This window comes from Camelus dromedarius, chromosome 2 (assembly GCF_036321535.1).
Source record: "Camelus dromedarius isolate mCamDro1 chromosome 2, mCamDro1.pat, whole genome shotgun sequence".
Classification (NCBI taxonomy): domain Eukaryota; kingdom Metazoa; phylum Chordata; class Mammalia; order Artiodactyla; family Camelidae; genus Camelus; species Camelus dromedarius.
The window spans coordinates 52,030,852-52,056,051 of NC_087437.1; the positions used below are offsets into that span (position 1 = coordinate 52,030,852).

Sequence of the window (25,200 nt, forward strand, 5' to 3'; positions counted from 1 at the left end):
CCATTTATATTAGTACATTAAAAATGAGATATCTGTGTGTAAATATGACAAAATATGTACAAGATCTATATGAGGAAAACTACAGAACACTGATGAAAGAGATCAAAGAAGAACTAAATAAATGGAGAGATAGTCTGTATTCATGGATAGGAAGACTCAGTATTGCCAAGATGTCATTTACTTCCATCCCTGATCTATAGATTCAATGCAATCCCAATCAAAATCCCAGTAAGTTTTTTTTTTTGGATATCGACAAACTTATTCTAAAACTTATATGGAGAGGCAAAAGACTCAGAAGAGTTAAGTCAGTATTGAAATATAAGAACAAAGTTGGAGGACTGACTCTACCTGACTTCCAGACAATATAAAGCTACAATAATTAAGACAGTGTGGTGTTGACAAAAAAAAAAAAAAATAGAAAAATAGATCTGTAGAATAAAATAGCCCAGAAATAGATTCTCATGAACATAGTCAACTGATCTTTGAGGAAGCAAAGGCAATGTATTGGCATAAAGATAGTCTTTTCAACAAATGGTGCTGGAACAACTGGACATCCACAGACAAAAAATGAATCTAGACACAGACCTTACACTCTTCACAAAAATTAAATCAAAGTGGATCATAGACATAATTGTGAAATGCAAAACTATAAAATATATAGAAGATAACATAGGAGGTAACCTAATTGACTGTAGTTATGGTGATGAATTTTTAGCTACAACACCATGAAAGAAAGATGTCATTCATGAAAGAAATAATTGATAAGCTGGGCTTCATTAAAATTAAAAACTTCTGCTCTGCAAAAGACATATTGAGAGAATGAGAAGATAATCCACAGATTGAGGATGATTGATATGAAAATACTTGCTAAAGACTGTTACCCAAAATATACAGATAACTCTTAAAATTCAACAGTAAGAAAATGAACAACCCAATTAAAAAATGAGCAAAGACCCAAACAGACATTTCACCAAAGAAGATCTACAGATGGCAAGTAGCATGTAAAAAAGATGTTCAGCATTACTAGTGAATTACAAATTAAAACAACAATGGGATTACAAATTACAACAACAGTACACTCACCTATTAGAATGACTGAAATCTGGAACACTGACAACCCCAAATGCTGGCTAGGATGTGGAGCATTAGGAACTCTCATTTACTGCTGATGGGAATGCAAAATGGTAGAGCCACTGTGGAAGACAGTTTGGCAATTTCTTACAAGGCTAAATATACTCTAACTGTATGATCCAGTAATCACACTCCTTGGTATTTAACCAAAGGAGATGAGAACTTATTCACACAAAAACCTGCACACAGATGTTTATAGTAGCTCTTTTCATAGTTGCCAAAACTTGAAACCAATCAAGATGTTTTTAGTAGGTGAATGGATGAATAAACTGTGTACATCCATACGATGAATCACTATTCAGCACTAAAAATAAATGAGCTATCAAGCCATGAAAAGACATGGAGGAAACTTAAATGTATCACTCAGTGAAAGAAGCCAGTCTGAAATACATACATCCTGTATGATTTCAATTATATAACATTGTGGAAAAGACAAACCTGTGGAAACAGCAGAAGGATCAGTGTTTACCAGGGATTGAGGAGATGGAGGGATGAATAGGTGAAGCACAAGATTTTTTTAGGGCAGCAAAACTATTCTCTATGATACTATAATGGTCAATGTATGTCATTATACTTTGTCAAAACCCATAGAATGTACACCACCAAAAGTGAACCCTAATATAAACTATGGACTGTAGGTGATAATGATATGTCAATGTAGTAGGTTCAATGATTATAAGAAATGTACCACTGGTGCACGGTGTTAATTGTGGGGGAGATTGTATGGTCTAGGGATAAAGGATATGTGGAAATCTCTATACCTTCCTCTCAACTTCGCTGTGAAATAATTAAAACTTTTCTAAAAATTAAATTTTATTAACTAAAAAAGGTTCAGAATTGAAGTGGAATGTAATTATTCATATAATTTTGAGCAATTCAAGTTTATTTGCACATATAACAACATATTTAGAGTATTTATAAGGGATTATTCATTAAATAAGAGATGTACACTTGCTTGCATTATGTCTAGTATTCATATGTCAAAAATAGAAGTTGCAGCTTATCCATATCACCAGCCACAAATTCCTATAATCTGCACACCATAAGGATTACTGATCACTTCACCCACTCTAAATGCTCCTGTTCTGTTCTTTGTTAATTTTGATCTTTTGACCTAAAACTTGGTCTAATTATGTTTCTAAGTTCTTCTAACCAAGAAATAGGTTTATATTACTAGATGACAGAATCTTACATTTTACACATAGAATACGAAGGTTCCTAAAGAGTGTTTAGTCTAAGTTTTTTAAAACACTTGTGAACTGTGGCCTTCTTGGCCCTAGAGTACTGTAGGTGGTAAGAGTCCGTATTACAAATGAGAAGACGTTACAGTTATGCCTTAATATTAGTTCATTGGTCGTGATCTATAATTGATCAGCTCATTGTCTGCTCTATGCCTTCCCTTGGTCCCAAGCTATTGGTTAAGCCAACGATACATAGATCGCTATACTCAGATCTGTACCTTCTACGTGTACCCTTGAATGATTCATTGATTCTGTGTCTATGAAAAGGATCTAATGGAAATTCCAAAAAAAAAATTAATAATGATAATAATAATAATAATTATTATTATTAAAGTGATCTTACCTCACTTTGTTATTTGGTAATATACTTACCTTAAATGCTACCTTTTATTTTTTGTTTCCACAAAAATGTTTTATTTCTGGAAAGGTTCTGAGAGAGAATTGCTAAAGATATTTTTCTGTTTTAGATGAGCAAGTTGTTATGGGCAACAAGCTTCTTGTATATATTAGGTAAGAGATGTTACATTTATTTATCTCTGTGTATGCTTCTTCTGTAAAAGTTTCCCCTGTATTCTTAGAGGGACTGTCACCTCTTATCTGTGTAGTGCTTTTCTTTTTTCGGTGTTCTTTCGTGAACAGCAGTGCTTTTCAACCATGCCTCTTCCCACCCCAGACATTTGCAGTGTCTACAGACATTTTTGCTTGTCACATCTGGGGCTGAGGGAGAGATGCTACTGGCGTCTAGTGGGTAGAGGCCAGGGATGCTGCTAAGCTTCCTGCAACGCACAGGGTAGTCCCCATAACAAAGAATTATCTCTCCCAAAATATCAATAGGGCAGAGATTTAGAAGCCCTGATGTATTTTACTTTCACCACCAGCAGCTCTGTGAGTTATGTGTTTGTCCCTATTTTATACGTAAGGGCAGGAGATTAGTTTGCATCTAGAAAAAGTTAGTGACAGAAGTAAGCTGAAATGTTTATCTCCTTACTCCTGGAACAGAGTTCTTCCAATAGACTGCAGGCTCAGAATTGTGTCCTGATAGAGCTTTTAGATAGGTAACTGGCTGGCAGGCAGGCAGGCAGGAAGGTGGCAGAACCTGCTGGCGCATCATTTTAGCTTCTATATATATCAGAGTTAACTTCGAGATTTATCTCACATTTGTTAATTGATTCTTTAGTGTAGAAGGACATATGTAGTCTTTACCTGGTACTTTATCATCTATACTTTATTATTTAAATTTTTTTTCTTTTTACTTTTTTATTAGGCGGTGGTAATTAGGTTTGCTTGCTTGTTTGTTTGTTTAATGGAGGTACTGGGGATTGAACCTAGGACCTCATGCATGCTAAGCATAAATTCTAGCACTGAATATACCCCCACCCCCATCATCTGTACTTTAAACTTTTTAGAATATGCTGGTATCCAGCTGTCTCTAACATTCGAAATTAATGACTAGTTCAAAGAGGTTTAAAATTCATACCACCTCCGCCCCCCTCCACCCCCCCCCCAAAAAAACCAGAAAAAAATGATGATATACTCAGAAGACATTTTTATAACTCAGCCCACAAGGCAAGTCATTAGCCATTAGGAAGGTGTGATTGGAGGTAAAAACTACAGTTAATTTCTCATGAGATTCTAATTATCCCTGAAGGCTTGTCCAATTGCAGACATTTTCCAGACATTTATTAGCTCATTCCCCATTTATATTCACCATTCTTAGAACCACTGGTTTAAAAGTCTCTGAGAACATGAGGCTTTTAACAGGTAAATCATGGGATAATGGTGCCGTTAGGCTCTTTCCAGATGCTGGGTGTAAGATTTTTAGGTAATCTGTCCTTATTCCTCCTTCCCCTTTTAGTGCAGCTTGGGTTTTTCTTAGGAAGAATAAGAAGAAATGAAAGTCGTTACTCACGTCATAGGATGTGTTATTTCACCACCATCCCTGTCACCCATATTTTCTGAACTGTCATCTTAATCTGGGTTTCAACTTGCCCTCACTCGTAAAAGCTGAGCCTGCTTAAAAATTAAACTAGTAGCTTGGGTTTGAGAAACAAAGTGTTCCCTGGATGTTGGCCCATTACAAGTCACCAAATCTGTTCTCCTTGTTTCTGTTGTAGCTGTTGTCTGGCAGGTCGTGCCTATCCCCTTGGTGACATCCCTGAAGATCTTGTGCCCTTGGTTAAAAACCAGGTTAGTGCTATTTTCATAGCATTTTTACTCTCTTATTAAGATGCAGTAAAGACAAATTGTAATTGAGGGTTACACATGGGTCAGGAGCTATCAGCTATGACAGCAGAGGGCCTACCCACCATCCCCGAAGCCAGTAATTATAGCTGAGAGCAGTTAGAGAAGTTAAAACATAGTGGCAATTTAAACTAAATTCAGCCTGCCTTTATTTTATCCAAATGAGAATCATTGCTTCAGCAAGATACTTTGTAGGGTGAGAAAATAATCAACTATTTTTTTCAATTTGCAGGTTTTTGAATTTCTAATTCGCCTGCATTCAGCAGAAGCTTCCCCTGAGGAAGAAATCTATCCCTATGTTCGAACTTTGCTACATTTTGACACAAGAGAATTTCTAAATGTATTGGCACTGGTAAGAGAGAATGTGATTCTAAGGTGTTTAAAAAGGAGTCAGGGTGATTTTTTTAATAGAAAGAAAGACAAATAATAATCCATATGCAGGGATAATTTTCTTATCCTAGCAGTAAGTCAGGGTTTCAAATGTTTAATTTTGTTGTGCCAGTTGTATTTTCTAATTCATTATCTCCCTTTTACTCTTCCTTCCACCCTTCCTTCCCCTCTCTTTCCTCCCTTCCTGCTTCTGCTCTGTCTCTGTCTTTGTGTCCCTGTCTCTTTCTTACACATTTTTACAGAAAGTTAAAGCACAGTTATATGTGGTACATCTTTGATTTTGTAGATTATGTTAGCTTGCCTGCTAAATATGGAAGACGGCTCTGAAGGACATCTGGTGGTGACAATGTAGTTGGAGTAACTGGAGTTAAAATGGAACAAGGAAGCTTCCTGTTGAAAAAAAAATCATTATAATGTTTTATTAAAGATAAAATACATAAAAGTTGCATGATCGGTTCAATTCTAGAGCAAATATGGTGCACTTCTGAACTTTGTCTTTCAAACTCAACATGAAATGGCTGAACAAAAAGCTTCAGAGATTCCATTTTGTCTGCCAATTTTTGTTAAGCTCAATCTGGGTGAGCCAGGTTCTCTGTGAAAATGCCCCCAGGGGAATAATTATATAAAACGTAATATATCTTCCCAACTAAATAGTATTATAGTTTTTTTAAAAAGCTTTTGATAATATGGACTTATATTTGAATACTTAGTGGAGCATCAGGCTCACAAATGTATAAAACACAACTATTGTATATGCACAATATTTGGAGAAAAAAGACAGGAAGGAAATACATCTAAATATTAATAGTGGAAGCAAAGCAGAGTTTTATGATTGCTAATGGATTAATAATTGCCTGTATAATTAATGTTTTAATTTACTTAGTATATTTAAACTGGCTATATTATGAGCTGTATGTTCAATGAATATTTGCTCAGACTTTCACTTTATTTTGGTTATGCCTTCCTGAGCCCATCACCATTTCAGCATGTCATTCAGATTGTCATTTTCACACAGTTAAGTTGTTTTATTATTATGGAAATTATGGTTTAAGAGTAATTTGATATTGCACTTTTCAGTGTTGTGAAGAAGGAGTCTCCAAACATACAGCATTTATTTTTGTATAATTTTGAACCAAAATTGTAATCTCTTTTAATATTTAGGTAAGAACTAAAGCCCTGTATAGAGTGAAGTTTACGTTTGGCACTGAAAATGACAGGCATTTATTCCACTGAAAGATATAATTAAATTTGAGAAATAAAAAAAAATTAATAGTGGTTAACTCTGTGAGATGGGGTAAATTTATATCATCAGCATATGGTGCTTTTATAAGTTGAATAATAAACTGTTAAATTTTTAAAAAGTAAGTGCTCATGAGAAGGTTAAGATTCTAATCATATTATACTTTGAACTAGTTTAATTTGAAAGTCTGATTTCAGAAGTGGTAATTTTAACTGCATAGGAAGGAGAAAAAAGAAACTTAGAAATGGAAGTCAGATCTAGTTGGTTTAGGCAACGTTAGATGTCCAGAATAGAACATAAGGGTCTTGGTGTCTGGCATGTAGGAAAAAAAGAAACAAGGGGTTTCAGAAAGAGTAGTAGAAAGCAACAGAGAATTTTACCTAATTTTCATTTTTTAAGGACTGTGGTAGCACTGATGATAATTTGGAATTATGCTGATGTCTGAATTATGATACTGGGATTGATAGTAAGGCTGCAGTACAATCTCTCTGTCATTTCTTGACAAATATTTTAGTACCAAGTGTATATATCACATGTACTGTACTAACTGGGCATGCACCCTGGGCTGACAGGATATGATCAAACTCTGCCGTTGTAGGGGAAGAGGATCCAGACTTGTGGACAGGTAATCACAGCACAGTGTAACGCATGTCACTGGAGGAGTGCAGTAGTAACACTTAGGAGGAGAATCTAATGAAGAGATAAGGAAGATGTCTTCCATGAAATGATGTCCATGAGGAGTCTCAAGGGATGTGCTGAAGTTAGGTTAAGGATAGGGAAAAATATTCTAGGCAGAAGGATACAATATGTAAAAAGTCCTGGAAATAAGACAAAGCAATGTGTGTTCAAGTAATTGAAAAAAAAATCAGTATTTATTATGGCCACATCTTTCTGTAAGGAAGCCTCCAGAGAGCGAGAAATCACGAGAGGTAGGTAGAAACTGAGTTTTGTAATCCATGGTAAGGAGTTTGGACTTTATACTAGAGCAGTAGGTAGCCATTAAAGCCTTTTAGGTAGAAAAATACCCTGAAGAGTAGTTAAGAAAAATTCCTCCTGACTGTTGGATGGAAATGGATTGAAATAAGATGAGATTGGAGGCAAAAAGATGGTAGCAGTATTTTCTGATAATCTAGATAGAAAATAATGGTGGCTGGAATTAGGGCAGTGATAGTGGGAATAGTAAGACATGGAAGGGTTTGAAAGATATTTTAGGAGGCAAATCAGCCTAAAATTTAGGGCTTACTGTGCAGTTGGATGTGAAAGAGAAGACAAATAGGGAAGCGCCAAAATACCCAGATTTCTGACTTGCTGAACTGGATGGTTGGTGGTTTATTTGTGGATTCAACAGGGAATCAGGAGAAACAAGTTTCTTAGGAGATGGATAGGGGTGGGAAGCAGAGTAGTGATGAGGTGTAGATGGAGTAGATAATTCGTTCTTTTTTGGAACGCCTGAAAGACTAGTGGAGGTTTCCTTCTACGGGCGTGCATCAAAGTTGGCAGCATCCCCAAATACTGGAGCTGGAGAAATTGATGAATCCTAAATCCTGGATTCACTGCCTGTTATATCTGCCATAACTGATTAATCAAAAAACCTTCCTACTAATGTACCTCAATAAAAAGAACGTTTTCAGGGAGACCCAAAAGAATTTAGATGACAGACTTTTAAATCATTTTCTCCTTTTTAAATTTAGGAATTTTTTTTTCAAGTGAGGTTTTTAAATTTAGCTTTCTTGAGGTTTAATTTACACAAAATATGATTCACCCATTTCAAGAGAAGAGTTTGACAAACATGCAGTCTTATAACCACTACTGCAGTCTAGATAGAGAACATTTCTATTCCCCCCAGTCACTTTTGCAGTTTTGTAGTTAGTCCCATCCCTACCCTTGGCAACTGCTGGTCTGCTTTGTGACAGTGTAGTTTTACCTTTTCTAGAATGTAATTTATATAGAATCATACACTTTGTAGTTTTTTCTGACTTCTTTCACTTGTAATACTTCTGACATTTATCCGTGCTGTTGCTTATATCACTAGATTGTTCCTCTTTATGGCTATGTAGTTTTCTGTTTTATGCATATATAATTGTTGATCCATTCACCAGTAGGTGGTCCTTGGGGTTGTTTCCAGTTTTAGGCTATTACGAATAAAACTCATGAATATTTACATAAAGGCCTTTGTGTGGACATATATTTTTATTCCTCTTGAGTGAATACTGAGGAATGGAGTTGCTGGTCATTTAAGTGTATTATTTTACTTTGTAAGAAATTGATGAACTGTTCTAAAGTGATTCTACCATTTTACATTCCCACCAGTAGTACATGAGAGTATCAGTCCTTTCATTTTCTCTCCAACACTTGGCATTGTCAGTCTTTAATTTGATGATTCTAATAGGTGTGTAATGGTATCTCATTGTGGTTTTAATTTATATTTTCCTCCTGACTACTAGAGGAGTATATCTTCATTAAAATATATTAACAAATAAAATATGTTTGCCATCCATATATTCTCTTTGGAGAAATATCTGTTCAATTTTTTTGTCCATTTCCTGCTCTATTCTTTAAAATTGTGTTTGTTTTCCTGTTGGTTTTGGAATTCTTTATATATAAGTTCTTTATTAGATTACATAAGTCTAGCAGATGTTTTCTCCCAGTCTGTAGTTTGTCTTTTCATTCTCCTAATGTCTTTTTTTTTTAATTCCATTATTGTGGTGTAATTCCTGTACAGTAAACAACACATATTTCAGATGTACAATTTGATGAATTTTGATAGATGTATACACCTGTGAAACCACCACCACAATCAAGAAAGCTAACATTTCTATTACTCCCCAAGACGTGCAAGTTTGGAACTCCCGATTTTTCCCTTCCCACCCTCTACCCACTGGTAACCATAAGTTTGTTCTCTATGTCTGTGAGTCTGTTTCTATCTTGTAGATGAGTTCATGTGTGTTCTTTTTCTGACAATATCTTTTGAATAGAAGAAGTTAAAAAATTTTTTTATTGAAGTATAGTCAGTTTACAATGTTGTGTCAGTTTCTGATGTACAGTGTAGTGTTTCAGTCACACATATACATGCATACATTTGTTTTCATATTCTTTTTCATTATAGGTTACTACAAAATACTGAATATAGTTCCCTGTGCTATACAGAAGAAACTTATTGTTTATCTATTTTGTATCTAATAGTATCTGCAAATCTCAATCTACTAATGTATCCCTTTGTACCTCCTTTCCCCTTGGTAGCTGTAAGTCTGTTTTCTGACTGTGAATTTGTTTCTGGTTTGTAAATAAGTTCTTTTGTGTGTTTTTTTAGATTCCACATATAATTCATATTATATGATATTTTTCTTTCTCTTTCCGGCTTACTTCACTTAGAATGATGATCTCCAGGTCCATCCATGTTGCTGCAAATGGCATTATTTTATTCCTTTTTTGTCTGAGTAGTATTCCATTGTATAAATATACCACAATTTCTTTATCCAGTCATCTGTCAATGGACATTTAGGTTGCTTTCATGTCTTGGCTATTGTAAATAGTGCTGCTAAATTTTGATTGTCTAATTTATTAGTTTTGTTTTATGGGTCATGCTTTTGGTGTCATATCTTAGAAATCTCTGCCTAACCTAAAGTCACAAAGATTTTCTCTTGTATTTCTTTTAGAAGCCTTATGCTTTTAGGTTTTATATTTAGATCAGTGATCCATTTTGAAGAAATTTTTGCATGTGGTACAATGTTCAGATGCAAGTTCTTTGTTCTTTTTTTGCATATAGATACCTAACTCTTACAGCACTGTTTGACAAAAAGGCTGTCCTTTCTTTACTGAATTGTCTTTGTACTTTGTCAAGGTTTGTCATCTTTGTATATGGGTCTACTTGTGAACTCTATTCTATGCCACTGGTCTATTTCTTGATCTTGATGCTGGTAACGTGCTGTCTTGGTTACTATAGGTTTATAATGAGTACAAAAATCATATTATGTTAGCTCTTCTATGTTCTTGTTCTTCTTCAAAGTTACTTTGTCTTTTATAGTTGGTTTTTTTTTTGCATTTTAATATGAGTTTTTAGAGTTATCATATTAATTTCTACAAAAGCTTGCCTGGATTTTGACTAGAGTTATGTTCAATGTTTAGTCAATTTAAGAGTTAACATCTTAGCAATAGTGAGTTTTCTGACCCATGAAAAGATATACTGTTCCATTTATTTAGGTCTTCTTTAATTTTTGTCAGCAATATTTTTTAGTTTTCAGTGTAGTTTTCAGAGTGATAAGGATTCCTCTACTGTTGTACAATTTTAAAATTTTGATAAATTAAAAATTGCCTCCCTCTTATTTTGCTTTGTATATTCCTATAAAGAAAACTAATGTCAACTGGATTTTTCCTAACTTTCCCAGGGGCTTAGTCTCTTTTTCCTAAAGGATCAGAATACTTTTTTTGTATTTAAAGACACTATAGGTTTAAATGCTTTTTCTGTGTCATTATCTTGTATTTCATCTTCAGAAACTCCAATTCTTTTGTATATTGTATCTTCTTTATCTTGTAACATTTATCACCTTTTCTTTGCTCTCCTTTACTTCATTCTTTATTTAAATGTTATTTCCTTGGTTCATTTCAATTATGAAAAGAATTTTTCATTTCTCTTTCTATGCTTTTGGTCAAATCTGTTCTCCCTTCAGTGGGGCTTGTAATTCTGTCTATATTTCTGAGATGACTTTTTTAAAAAAATATTTTCTGAGTTCAGTTAGCTCTTATTTCATATCTTCCTGCTCTTTATTCATTTCTTTTCTGTATTCTCAAATTTCTGGTTTTTGACGTTCTTTCATATCTACAATTGTATTCTTAATATGTATTGAGATAGTGTTATATATAGTTTACCTCTGTTTTGTGGCTAGTTTTTATTTATATTCTGGAGTGCCTCATTTGCTGTTTTTATTGTCATTTTTTGCTGTTGGATTTTTCTGGACTAGCAGTAATAGGTCACCTTGTTGGATGGTGAGAGAAAACTACCTGCTGTTTTTCCTCATTCCAGTACCTTCTTTATTTGCTACAACCAAGTGCAATTTCTTAAATAGTGTCTTTTGAGGGTAGTCTGTTGTCTTCTCAACCTTTGACATTCTCTTTGTTTTAGCAGGACCTTTATCTTGAACCACTTCCTTCTTTACCACAAGTCTCCAGTGAATTCCCTTTTCTCTTTTCAGTAGAGAAGAATTCTCTCTTCCATTCTCTTTTCTATCTCAAAAGTTTTATCTTATCAAGACTTCTGACCCACGCTTGTCAGACTCCTTTCTTTGATCTTCCCATTGGCCAGTGCTCTGCTCCACCAGGTCTCAAATCTGACCTCAGTATTTCCTCACCCAAGATGGATCTCTCTTTCCTTCTGGAGGTGAATTCCATTTGATAGTATAGGTGTTCTGTTGGCCCACTGAAACCTTGCCACACTCTCCTTTCCTCTTCTCAATTCTGTCCTGACTTCTTTTTGGTTTTATGGGCTTTGGATCCAACTTTGCTAAGTTAGGGGTATTTATTTTCCCACTTATATAAAAGTTGAAGTTTGTAATATTTCTTGTTTTTCTAGCTTTCCCTTTAGCCTGAGTTGTGGGTGATTCTTTTTGTTCTTTTCTATATACAGGGATCTTATTGGGAGATGTGTGAAGATATTAGGACAGAGGTCCACAAACTACATCCTATAGACCAAATTCAGCTCCATTTGACCTCTGGCCTGTGTGGGATAAGAATTTTTTAAATATTTTTAAGGGTTATAAAAACAGAAGAAAAATGTCATGGAAACCACATGTATCTCAGAAAGTCTGAAGTGTTTTCTCTCTGGCCTTTTGCAGAGTGTTTGTTGGCCCTTGGATTAGGGTTTAGCCAACTATCATTATCTTATAGAAACCCTATAATAATTTTGGGGACTGCAGGAAGAAGTTTTTATGACCAAATTCACAAGTGACTCTGAACTTGAGTTGTGGGTTTACCTTTGTTGCTCACAAACTGCGTCATTCTCCAATAGAACATCTTTGCATGTTATCCCTCTAAAAAGCCTTGCATAATTAGAAGCATCTTTGTGGAATGATAACGTTTTAACGGAGATGTGCCATTTTGGTGACAGCTGTTAACTACAATCAAAACATGTCATTATGTGTATCCCAGTATTCATAATGTAGTATATCACCACTTAATTATGTTTACAGAAGTAAACTTGCAATATCTGTTTCAAAGCAGTGACTACATGCTGCCAAAAAGAAAACGGATAAGGAAATTCTTTTTTACTTGCTGTCAATGCTGTAGTTATTTAATGCCTGTGTTAATTATCCATGGCTTTGTGTTTTAGTTGAATAGCACTTGTATTAGTAGATAGTACCTTCTCTTGTGACAGTGGAGTGACGTCTGAGATAGGGGGGTTATGTGTTTGTGCAAGTTGTATATGTGTTTGTTGTTCTCAGAAACCTTAGACAGAACTGGGAGACTTCTTAGACTATATTTGCATTTTCAGGAAGGGTCATAATTTAACCCACATAAACATCAAAATATCTTGTTTGGGCTTTCCAGATTAAGAGTTCCTGTAGTCTCCTAGGTAACTCATTTTAGCTTTTCTCAACTAAGTGGCAGCAAAGCATTCTAGATGAAGAATAGTTGTAAAAAAAAAAAAGATTTTATTTTTCTCTGTAATTAACTAGATAAATCAGTAGTCATTTGTTTAAAGTGCTTACTGTGTGTCAGATAAGAAAAGGGAAGGAGTGGCATGCTAGTAAGAAAAGTATGAGCAAAGGTACATTGGAGAAGTTGGGGAAGCTCAGGGCCCATATAAAGAACAGCAAGTATTCCGGTTTGAATGTAGCTATGATATATTCTTGAAAGTTTATGGCTTTAAAATTCCTTTTTTTTCTTTTTTTAATCTTTTGGGATAATGTGTAGTCTATTTTTTTGCTTCAGGAAAATAAGCAGTAAATTATTGCTGTGTGAATTTAAAACATTTCTCATAGCCAGATGTGCTAAGTGAAAACTGTAGGAAAGGTTTTCAAGTTTTTCATCATTCTTATTATTTAATAAATACTTTCTTTCAATTTTTTGATAGTGAAGACAATTTTAATTTCTTCATATATGCATCCTATAGCTACTAGGTATTTTTAGAATCTGATGCTGTCATTTACTTTGGTGCATATTCCATTCAAAATATATTTGGTTCTACTTGAGCAGGGACATAAAATACCAGAAGTGCTGTACTTGACAATGTTTTGAAAATAGAATACCATCCCTCCTACACTGCTGGTGGGAATGTAGTTTGGTGCAGCCATTATGGAAAACAGTATGGAGATTCCTCAAAAAACTAAAAACACGCTTACCATATGATCCAGCAGTCCCACTCCTGGGCATATATCCAGAGGGAACTCTAATTAGAAAAGATATACACACACCCCAATGTTCATAGCAGCACTATATACAATGGCCAAGACATAGAAGCAACCTAAATGTCCATCAACAGATGACTGGATAAAGAAGTTGTGGTATATTTATACAATGGAATACTACTCAGCCATAAAAAGAATAAAATAATGCCATTTCAGCAACATGGATGGACCTAAAGACTGTCATTCTACGTGAAGTAAGCTGGAAAGAGAAAGAAAAATACCATATAATACCACTCATATGTGGAGTCTAAAAAAAAAGAAAAGGACACTATGTACACTATGAACTCACCTACAAAACAGAAATAGATTTGTAGACATAGTAAACAGTCTTACGGTTACCAGGGAAAGGGGTGGGAAGGGATAAATTTGGAAGTTTGAGATTTGCAAATGTTAGCTACTATATATAAAAATAGATTTAAAAAACAAGTTTATTCTGTATAGCACAGGGAGCTATATTCAATATCTTGTAGTAACCTATAATGAGAAAAAATATGAAAATGAATATATGTATGTATATGCATGACTGGGATATGGTGCTGTACACCAGAAATTGTACTTCACTGACTGTACTTCAATTAAAAAAAAAAAACGAAAGGAGGATTTGGGATCTCCCGGCTCTGGTGCAGACATGGCCAAGTCGAAGAACCACACCACACACAAGCAGTCCCGAAAATGGCACAGAAACGGCATCAAAAAACCCTGATCGCAACAATACGGAACTCTTAAGGAGGTGGACCCCAAGTTCCTGAGGAACATGCGCTTTGCCAAGAAGCACAACAAGAGGGGCCTGTAGAAGATGCAGGCCAACAAAGCCAAGGCCACGAGCGCACGTGCCGAGGCTAAGGCTCTCGTAAAGCCCAAGGAGGTCAAGCCCAAGATCCCAAAGGTCAGCAGCTGCGAACTCAATCGACTTGCCTACATTGCTCACCCCAAGCTCGGGAAATGTGCTCCTGCCCGCATCGCCAAGGGTCTCAGGCTCTTTCAGCCAAAGGCCAAGGAGAAGGCTCAGACCAAGGCCACAGCTGCGGCTCCGGCTCCCAAAGGCGCCCAGGCCCCTACAAAGGCTCTAGAGTAGAGGCTTTCATCTACTGATGTGAGGATAGAAGGACTAATGTGACCCCTGGGCTGCTGTCTGCATGGGGCTCATGTCTACCTGTGCTGTTTGTACAAATAAACTGGAGGCAGGAAAAAGAAGGAAAGAAAGAAAGAAAATAGAACACCTATTCTTTGTATATAGCCTTGAGGATTGTAATATTGTGAGAGTATTACCATAATAATTTTTTGACATATCTATTGTTGAATATCATTTTTTCCTAGTTGTCATGGAAATCATGAAAATTATTTTTAGTGGCAGTTAACAAACTGTATTTCAGTTATTATTTCCAAACAGCATGATGGACGGAATGATGGCTGAGCATGTAATATGTATTTCATCCTTCTCAATCCCTCCTTACTCACAGATTGCCTTCCATTATTTCTTTTTTGTTGCTTATAAACTTTGCTTTCTTTCTTGACTCACTTTTTGGTTGTATGAGAATCACTATATTTTTATACCTTATTCAGAATCCATGTAGTATTTTAATGCTTTAGCTTTCTATCTAACTCACTAAAAATAACTTATTGTTAAAGCTATATAAGGAAAAATCTGCATGAGGAATGGTTATCTTATTTGGGAATTTACCTATTAGCAAGAATATAATATCTAATTTCCGTCTAAAATTTTCAAATAATACTTATTTTAAAATTTTTTCCTTTTAGACTTTTGAAGATTTTAAAAATGACAAGCAAGCTGTAGAATATCAACAACGTATTGTGGATATTTTGTTGAAAGTAAGTACTCAATACATGTCTTTGTATTGATGTTTATATTAAGAAAACTGAACTATTTTATAGCAAGTTCTAAAATAATCTTTAATAAAGCAATATGTTGCAATCATTTAAAAATTTATTATGATATCTTTGTCTTTAGAAGCTGAATGCAGTATCAGTTATTCATTCAAATGAGTTAATGTATGTGAGCTTTAGAGTGGGTACTAGGATATAGGGTACTACTCATGAGAAATCTATATTGTGATAATTGCTATATTAACATGATTACTTTCAATAATAGAGACTAACTTCAGAATGCTTTGAGAAAATAATTAATGTGGAGAGTCTCCTTCTGTCTCATACCTATATCGCTATGTTGCTAAGGTAGTGGCATATGTCGTTTTGCCATGGTACTGATATGATGGGTGACACTTAAGAATGATTTGAGGCACTCAGAGATGACCATCCCAATCTAAGTCTAACTAGATTCATTTGAAAACTATTTTGAGATTCATGCTGTTGCTAGTGAATGAATGCAGAGACAAATTCTTTTCCTTTCCACCTGCACAGCTTCAGCCAGACCGGTTTCTTCTTGTGGTTGAAAGCTTAGAGTTTTGTCCTGTTCACTTGGCTAGTAAAATGGAGATTTCTTCTTCTTAGTGACTTTTAGATTATTTTGGACAAAAGACCAAAATTAAAATGTTCTCTAGTTGCACATAACATTAGTGCATTTATTACATGTATAATAATTCTTTATAATTTTCAAAGCACATTTATATACGCTTTCTCATTTGAAATATTAATTGACCTTGTAAGATAAGCAGTTATGAAGATGAGAACAGGATTGCTAAGCTCCCAAATAATACCAGGTGGCCAGCAGGGAGAATTTTCACCTAGATTTCTAAAATACCTTCCTAAATGGTCTGATTCTTGTCCTACATTAATTTGTGATCTTACCTGTCCTCTACCTAATATTCTTCTACGGCTCCACATTGACTTGTTTGGAATTAAGTTCTGCTGTGAGAGAAAGTTCAGAATAGCAGTAGCTTAATTGTTATGGAAATTTCTTTTTCTTCTGTGAACCTGGAGAGCAGGCAACCTGATCTAGTAGAGTGGCTTCAGAAACTTCTCAGGGATGCACATTCTTTCTGTCTTACTGCTTTTATTCCTAGTGCATGGTTTCTGTCTTTTGATCTAACATGGCTGCTCAAGCTCCAGCCATCACCTCTGCATTCTAGCTAGCCTGAATGCAGAAAAAGATGAAGAGTGTTCCCTCTCTTTAAGAAAATTTCTTCGAAGTTGCTTACTGCAATTCTGTGTATATCTTGTTGATCAGAACTAAGGTGTATGACCCTTTAGCTGCTGATTGAGACTGAGAGATATACTCTGTATTGTGGATGGCCATGTGTTTAGCTAAAAATGAGGAATTCTGCTTCTGAATTAGGAAGAAGGAACAGATGTTGGAGTACAGGTACTGGTTTCTGCCATATTCGTCTAAACTGTTTAACCTGGCATCCAAGATCCTTCTATATCTTCTGGTCCCTGACTACTTCTCTTATAACTGCTCCCCTCTCCTACCACACACCACCCCCACCAAAAGCACGCATTCTGTATTATGAACTCCTCAACTGTATTAAATTGTTGGAATTCACTAAATGTTCTGTGTCATCTTTATGGCTTATATTCTTTGCATGAAATTTTCTTTCATCCTGTCATGCCTTTTCCTTTCCTTTCTCTGTCTAGCAAATTCCTAACCATTTTTCAAAATGTAACTCAAATATCACCCATGAGAAACTCTTTTAGAACCCTCTCCCATGCTTCCTTCAACATACAGCACTTGGTGCTACCCTTGGCACACTGCAAGGTAATTGTATACACGTATATTTTCCTGCTTGGACTTAAGCTTTCTGTAGGGAGAGACTGTGATGGCTTGTTTCGTTTTGGTTTTTGGGTTTTTTTGGTCGTTGTTTTAACATGCCCAGAGCATGTCCAACACAATGCCTGCAACCTGGTGGATATTCAAGAGATATCTGCAAGTTGATTGAATTGGAATTCAGATTTAAAAATATACTAAGTTGGAAGAATGATAATGAAGAAAGAAAAGCTCCATAAAATACTTCAGCTATCACTGTTGGTGAATTGCTAGTTGTGTATTGCTTTGTTAGTGTTTACACATGGTCCATGAAGAATGCACTTTTGAGATTATTTTCTCATTTCTGGTGAGAGAGTTGCACTCATTTGTTAAAGTGTTCTTTCCAGGGAGCCTAGGCAATGACTAGGGAACAAACAAATAAGCGTCAAATCTAAGGCATTACGTGTGCTGAATGGCTGCAGACATAGAAAGGGAATGCTGTTGATTTGTGACTTTGTATAAGATTGCCCAGAAAATTTTGAAAGTGTGGTCTCTGAAATTGGTTGGAGAGTGGAAATGGAAAGAAGCCAAAATTTCTAAGATGATAACCAGTTACACACTGGCTGAGGTGGCAAGGGAAGGAGCTGCGAGTTAGGGCTGTTTCCTTAAAATGAATTTCTTGGATCAGACAGTTAAAGAGTTTACACTTGGCAAAAAGAAGGGCTTAAAGCAGAGAAGAGCACTATCTGGGACCCAAGAGTTGAGTTGTAGGGAAGGACCTGCACACTGAAAGGGAGTGAAGACGGGGTTTTTAAAGCGGTATAGAAAGCTCTTTGAATGTTATAAATTGGAATTTAGAAACACAGATTATAGCTTGAAATATCCTTGTACTCTAGTAATGATTAATTATGCACTTGAGCAAGCTGTAATTGCTGGGCTAAAAGCAGGAAGAGTAAAAGAAAGGAACATACTGCCTAGCAAAGTAAAAGGTAGGCCAAAAGCTGGGCCCCAAGGGAATGTTTTATAATAGGAGAAACCTTATAATTTATCTTTGAATGGAGAATGGAAGGAGGGAATTCAGGACTTTTTGATAGATGAAACAGTATCCTATTCCCTAATTTGTTGTAGAGTTGCCTCCATAAATTCAGCTCATCCAGGACAGAACCTGGTCTTCCTTCGCAGTCTCCTGCATTCTCCCTCTTTGATCATGGCATCATTCTCCTCCCTGCCTGTCAGGCTCAAGATCTGCCATTTCTCATGCTTCCTTTAGCCACATGTTTCCACACATGTGAATACCTGTCCTTTCTCCTCTCTCTCTGCAGTGTCTTTTGTACCTGTTCCCGCTTCCCTTTTTCTTTTATTATCACTGCCCTTGTTCTGAAGCCCTCTGTCTCCCCCTTGGACCCCTGCAGTCACATGTATCTTGGTCTCTCTACCTTTTGTTTCTTGGTTTTGTTATTTTATCCTAAACACTGCTGATGGGGTAATTTTCCTAAGCACAGTACTGATCACGAGCACCTCTCCTGGTTGCACCCCAGTTTTCTATGAAATAAAGTCTAGATTCCTTAGAATGACACTGGAGGCCTAATCTTTTCTTTCGATCTCATTTCTCCTTCCTCCTCTCACATGCTGCATTCTAAAGAAATACATAGTTTCTCCAAACAGGCTTGTATTTTCCTGTGTCATGCTTTTGCTCACATTCTTCTCTCTACCTGGACGGCTCTTCTCCTGACATTTGCCCCTGGCACAGGTTCCACGTGGGCTTTAAAGCTTAGCTTAAAAGCTGTTTTTCTCATTGCTTTTCAAATTCCCTCTCTAACCAGTGGAACTAAATTCTCCCCACTGTGCTTCTGTAGTCATTTGTTCCTTTGTAATTGTGCTGATCACATTATGCTTTTTATGTAATATTTGTTTACCTGTCTCACCTTGCTTTCTGGTTCAGAATTCCCTACAAGGCCTCTACCACAGTGTCTTACTCATAGCAGTAGGTGCTCAGGAGCTGAGAGGGCACTTAAATCAGAGGAGTGATTATGACTTGATAACTGTCTGTGTTTGTAAAAAGCCTTTTATTTGAAACCAGGAAACTGCTTATAGACAAGGCAGAAATCATTCACTTCATTGGTTCAAGGGCCAGCTGACTTCTTTCCTGAGATATCTTCCCTCTCAAGTTATCCTACTTTCAAACCCCAAAGCAAATTCCCTTCTTTCTGTGTTGGTGGACAAATTTTAGTAGGGTTACTTTAATTTAATTTAAATTAATTTTAGGTTCTGTTTTAAGAATTCCAGAGGGAAATATGATTAATATTTCTTTGAAATCCACCTTTATCTAACAATTCAGTTTTTATCCAGGTTATACCTAGAAATATGCCAAAAGTGACTAAAACGTTTTCCGTTCCAAGTGTGCAAGTAGTTGTGTTCCTTCTCTAAATGACACTGATCTCAACTGTTACACAGTCAATAAAAGAATCTTTTTGTGAGTCTTTAAGTAATGAGGTTCCCCCCACCTCTCTCTTCTAATTGTGTTTTTTTGTGTGTGTCAAAGCAGATGGTATATTGAATAAATAAATGATCTCTTTTGCTCATCAGGTTATGGTGGAGAATTCAGATTTTACTCCCTCACAAGTAGGGTGTCTCTTTACCTTCCTTGCCCGGCAGCTTGCAAAGCCTGACAACACCTTGTTTGTTAACAGAACCCTTTTTGATCAGGTGAGTGTCTTTAATCATAAGAGCAAGAATTGTTTTTATTCACTGTTCATAGAAAAAATCACTCGATTACACAGTTTCTTAATATAATAACCTATTGGGTAAATGCCATATCAGGTAGAAACCTGTTCAGGTTTCAGTTTGAATCTAAATTGAGTCCAAATTGAATCTAAATTGTTGTGTGTGTGTTTTTTTTTAATGTTGTGTCTGGGTAGTATAATTTTGCCTTGTAACTTGGTATCATGGGAGTATGGTTTGTGGAGATTGGTTTATAGAGATTCTGTTCTCTCTATTACTCTGTTGCTCTAAATTGTCTAGAATTCTTTGCTCAAGAATTTTCCAATTTAAGAGTCACCCATCTCACTGGTAGTAAGACTGTGATGTTGATCATCTGGAGGAGAGATTACTTTGAGGAAATGACTTTGAAGGTATCTCCTAATCCCAGTTAAGTACCTCCTATGTATCCACAGAAAGAAAACACTTTTTATCTGGAGAAAGTTGCATATAATGACCAACATTTATTGAGCACTTCATAGTGCCACGCTCTGTTCCACATTACATGTGTATATATTAACGCAGTGCTCCCAGCAGCTCTGAAATTGGAATAGTTGTTACCTCCATTTTGTAGATGAGGAAACTAAAGCCCAGAGATGTTCAGTCACTCATCCAGGGCATGCTTAATAAGTGTTATTATTAGCAATAAATGTGGTTATTAAGCATTAATAAGGTTAGGACTCAAGTTCAAGTGGCCTGACTCCAAAGTCTATGCTTTGCTTGGTCCGTGGTGTCAGGAATCTGCAAGTCAAGGTACATAGATGATGCTTTCTTCTAGTCGGGTTTCTAAAGAATGAAGAAGTGTGTGTAAGGTGCGTGTTACATCGTTAGCCTACCTGAGCCTGCTGTGCCATGTACTGGGCCACTCAGATGTGGTGTGTGTTGTAGCCGAGTGGGAATGAGTTGGTGATATAAAGAGGGTCGTTACTGTTTTGTCACACTGTGACAGCGGTGTGGCGTGCAAGCTGGTATCTAATAAAAAATACCTTTTCTTTGACCAGGTCCTCGAATTCCTCTGTAGTCCTGACGATGACTCCCGACACTCTGAAAGACAGCAGGTATGAACTGCTAGAACTCTCTTTGCTAGAGAATGAGAAAGAAGAGAGGCTAATCTAGAAAGAACCCTTCAGTACTAAACCTCATGAGGCGTAAGAGGGAAATGACTTATGCCAGACCCTAATACTAAGCTAGACAGTGGCAACAAGGAAATAGTGTGGGTGGTGGTTAGTTTAAGCCTATATGAAGCTAAATTCCCAGGCAGACGGGGACCTGTCTTGCATTCAACATGACATCACAGAGAATATGTCCTCTGTCCTTCTCTGTTATGTAGCACCAGTCAGTACCTGTTGTGTCCTGCTTTCCACCAGATTCATTAATCTGGTCACCAGTCCTAGCTATTGTGGCCGTGAACCAGAGAGTCTTCAGGATCCTGAGTTTTGGGACACTCAGTTTTGGGGCGTGCTCTGTAGTCCCACTGCACTAGGGCTGGCCATTTCTGGAGGCTGGCGTCCATCTGTCCCTTCACTCATCACTGTGAGAAAGAAACTGTTTGATTACCACTTCTTTCTACTTATCCTTGAGGGTCCTTTCAGGGGGTAGGATTTCTTAAAAGCTTACCCACTGTAATTGTGAGCACTAAGAGAGCCAGTCTTTTAAAACTTGATAGCCAGACTTTGTCAGACAAGTAAGCTACAAAAATTAAGTTATTTTGAGAGCTATGCTAATTCTATATGGTAATAATGCCTGGCTGGGAGAATGAAACTCAGATAAAGAACGTAGAATAGCAACAGTGAGCCCTTTCTCTGCACAGCTGTGGCTCCGTGACTGCTGCAGACTATCTTAGGGAAGAGAACAGCTGCTAAAATTTTGATTGTCTCGTAAATTATATTGAATGCATGTAGTAACATGGATGCCTCATTTTGCCCTTATTTTTCTGTTGGCAGGAAAAATGAAACATGTGATGCATGGTGTTGCTATTAAAATGATAAAAACTTTTTATGTAAATAGCTGAATAAAACAGAAATAAAAACCAAGCATAAGTGTAGATGCCAAACCTTTAAAAGTAATCATAGTATAGTAATATTCTGTTATTGGCAATCCTCTTTGGGATTATGTGGGTTTTTTCCCCACACTAATTTTAGAATATAGAAAGAAAACCGACGCAGTAAATTGCTCAAAGTCACAACTAAGATTAGAGGCCAAATCCTTCCCTTCTAATCCAGCACTCTTTCTCTTGAACTGTTTGTTATGTATCAGAATTTATTTATGCAGTATATTTGAGTATTTTCCAGTGATTTGCTAATAAAAGTTTAACAACTGGTTAGTTCTGACGTGAATGTTGGTTGATGTGTTCATTTCTGTAAGTGAACAAGATGAAAGTGCAGTTCACTCATTCATCAGTGATGTGACTTCTCTGCTGAATTGCATAACAGCTTTTGAATACTGGAAAAATAATTCCTTAACTTTTTTGTACTATTTACAAAATAATGATTCTGACATGCACACTTTCAACTTTGACTGTCATATTAGCTCTGTCACTTTCTTAACCAGGAATTGGCACACCTTTTCCGTAAAGGGCCAGAGAGTAAATATTTTAGGCTATATGGGCCACATATGGTCTCTGTCACATACTCTTCTTTGTTTGTTTGTTTGTTTTACAACCCTTTAAAAATGTGACAAGCCCTGATTTACAGCATTTGCCAGTTTCCACGGTGTAAGTACTCCCACCACAGCTGATTTTGATCTACCAGTGGATGTCACACTGAACGTGGAGTTGGGAAGAGATGTGCATCACTGCCCCTGACATAGTGTTTCCAGAACACAGATACAGCTGCAGTAACTGACCTCGAGAGCATACACAGTCAAATGCAGTAAAATAATTAGGAAGTAGTGAGTTTGGGTATTAATTACCTTTGTTTTTAACTTAACTTATTTTTGTAAGTTTATATAATTCAGTTTTTAACACTGCCTGCATATAACAGCTGGCGTACAACATTCCTGAAAAGGCAACGACCAGCTCCAGTAAGTTGGTTAAGACAGCTTCAGCAATGGCATTTGAATAGGCTTCCAGCATATGGGTTCACTCCATCATTGTTCTCTACAACAGTACATTATAATACTCAAAATGAATTAAGTTAGGGTTCTGAAGTGTAAAGTTTGGTTAGGTTTTATTTCTTCTATGCCTTTAAAAAAAATTTCAACTTGAAAGTAATCAATTTTCTGTGTTTACTCCCTGGTTACCCACTTCCCAGCCCCCTGACAACTATCATTAAACTTTCTGTCTCTTTGAATTTGACTATTTTAGGTTCCTCATATAAGTGGACTGATACAGTATTTGTTCTTTGCTGACTTGTTTATTTCACTTAGCATAATGTTTTTAAGCTTTATCCATATGTAGATAAACCTTAATTTCATTCCTTTTTAAGTATGAATAATACTCAATTATATTTATATACCATATTTTATTTATCCATTTATCCATTGATGGACATTAGGGTTGTTTCCACCTTTTGGCTCTTGTGAATAATGCTGTAGTATGAGAAACTCCACATTTAAACATGAAAAATTAAACATGAACATGGATACTGCCTATGGGCCACAGATTTTGAAGAACCATAAGCCATAAAAACACTAGACAAAAATTCGTTTCTTGAAAGAATACATATGGACATTTTTAGCTTAGTGGAGGGTCAGTTAGATATTCTAATAAGGCTTTATTGCAAACTCTGTGGCATTCCTTCCATGTTTGAAAAATAGAGCTATTTATCTTTTTATTAGACTTAAGTACAATATGATCAACGTTATAATGGCAGTCTAATCCCTTGTATACATGAAAGCCAAACTGAAAAATCAGCGAATAGTAAGACAAAAGAAAAAAAGATATGGTTTGTGTGGCTGCATGGATTCTTAAAGCGCTAGTAAATAAAAGTACTACAGTGTTCTTACTCATTTATTTTAAATGTTCAGGTCCTTTTAGAGTTGCTGCAGGCTGGAGGCATAGTTCAGTTTGAAGAGAGTCGGCTCATCCGTATGGCAGAAAAAGCAGAGTTGTAAGTTGTTTTGAAGCCTTATATTAATTCCCAGAGAACTATTAAATTGCATTTCTCTAACTTGAAGCCCAGTTTATTGATGCATTGCCATTTTTTAATTAAGAAAAGCTATGCATATAACAATAACCTAAGTGCAAAAGTTTTTGCCTTTTAAGTCTAGAAATTAGTCAAATTTGCAGAAATTAACAGCGAGTAAGTTTGAAGTGCTTGTGCATTTGTTTTAGTATGAAAATAGAATAGTACTCTTATGATTTATTACTTTAGTTTTTTTACTTAGAATTTCCATAGTATTTCATAGGTTTTTGACAGATTTTTGACAGTTATATATATTATAAATAAAGCAGAATTTAGCATAGCAAGTAAGATGCAATAGGTTAGCACTACTGTTTGTCTAGTTTATTGACTATTTCATTTGACATGTTTAATTCTGAACAAGGAAGCTTCATATAATCGATTAGTTGATATCTAATATATTAAGTATTTTTATGTGACACATTGTTGCTTTAACACTTATTTTGTACCCAGCTTTGAAATTTTTTACATAGTATTCAGCAGCACCTTAAACCTATATTTAAAAGAATGGCAGATACTCATCTCCCTTAGATACTGTAACTTCATTTAACAGTAGAAATCACTTCTACTGTATTTATTTTTCCTTAATATTAACCTCTTTGCCTGAGCAAATATCTTTTAAGCTAATAACCACCTGTCTGTCTGGTACACTGAAGTTTTTCCTTTTATGTTCTAGCTATCAAATTTGTGAATTTATGTATGAACGAGAACACCAATATGACAAAATTATCGATTGCTACCTACGTGACCCACTAAGAGAGGTGCGTTAATAAGAGCTTTAGCCTTTTTCCTTACTCAGTTTCCTCCCCTCCCCTTATCAAGTAAAAATAACTATTCAGTGGGTATAACTCTTCAGTAGAAATATTTGGATGTGTGTTTGCTGAGCCAAGGTTTTCTTCATTTATTTAACAGGTTTGTATTGAGTGCCTGCTATTAGCCAAGTATATATTGATAAATAAAACAGACATTTAGTTCGTGAAATTATAGAACTTATAGTATAGTGATGGAGACTGACAGT

The 25,200-nt window shown here is 35.9% G+C and overlaps 1 protein-coding gene and 1 pseudogene across 4 annotated transcripts in view; both read left to right on the forward strand.

Moving 5' to 3' along the window:
• The window catches only part of VPS8 (VPS8 subunit of CORVET complex), a 222,944-nt gene that overhangs the window by 94,390 nt on the left and 103,354 nt on the right, over positions 1 to 25,200 (forward strand). For all 4 annotated transcript variants that reach the window (XM_064493453.1, XM_031452660.2, XM_064493456.1 and 1 more), the window contains 8 exons: positions 2,840 to 2,882; positions 4,487 to 4,559; positions 4,846 to 4,965; positions 15,402 to 15,473; positions 19,891 to 20,010; positions 21,063 to 21,119; positions 24,028 to 24,110; positions 24,859 to 24,943. In XM_064493453.1, the coding sequence (XP_064349523.1) occupies positions 2,840 to 2,882; positions 4,487 to 4,559; positions 4,846 to 4,965; positions 15,402 to 15,473; positions 19,891 to 20,010; positions 21,063 to 21,119; positions 24,028 to 24,110; positions 24,859 to 24,943 (653 nt within the window). The remainder of the gene's footprint in view (positions 1 to 2,839; positions 2,883 to 4,486; positions 4,560 to 4,845; positions 4,966 to 15,401; positions 15,474 to 19,890; positions 20,011 to 21,062; positions 21,120 to 24,027; positions 24,111 to 24,858; positions 24,944 to 25,200) is intronic.
• On the forward strand, positions 13,862 to 14,895 carry LOC105085995 (large ribosomal subunit protein eL29-like; annotated as a pseudogene).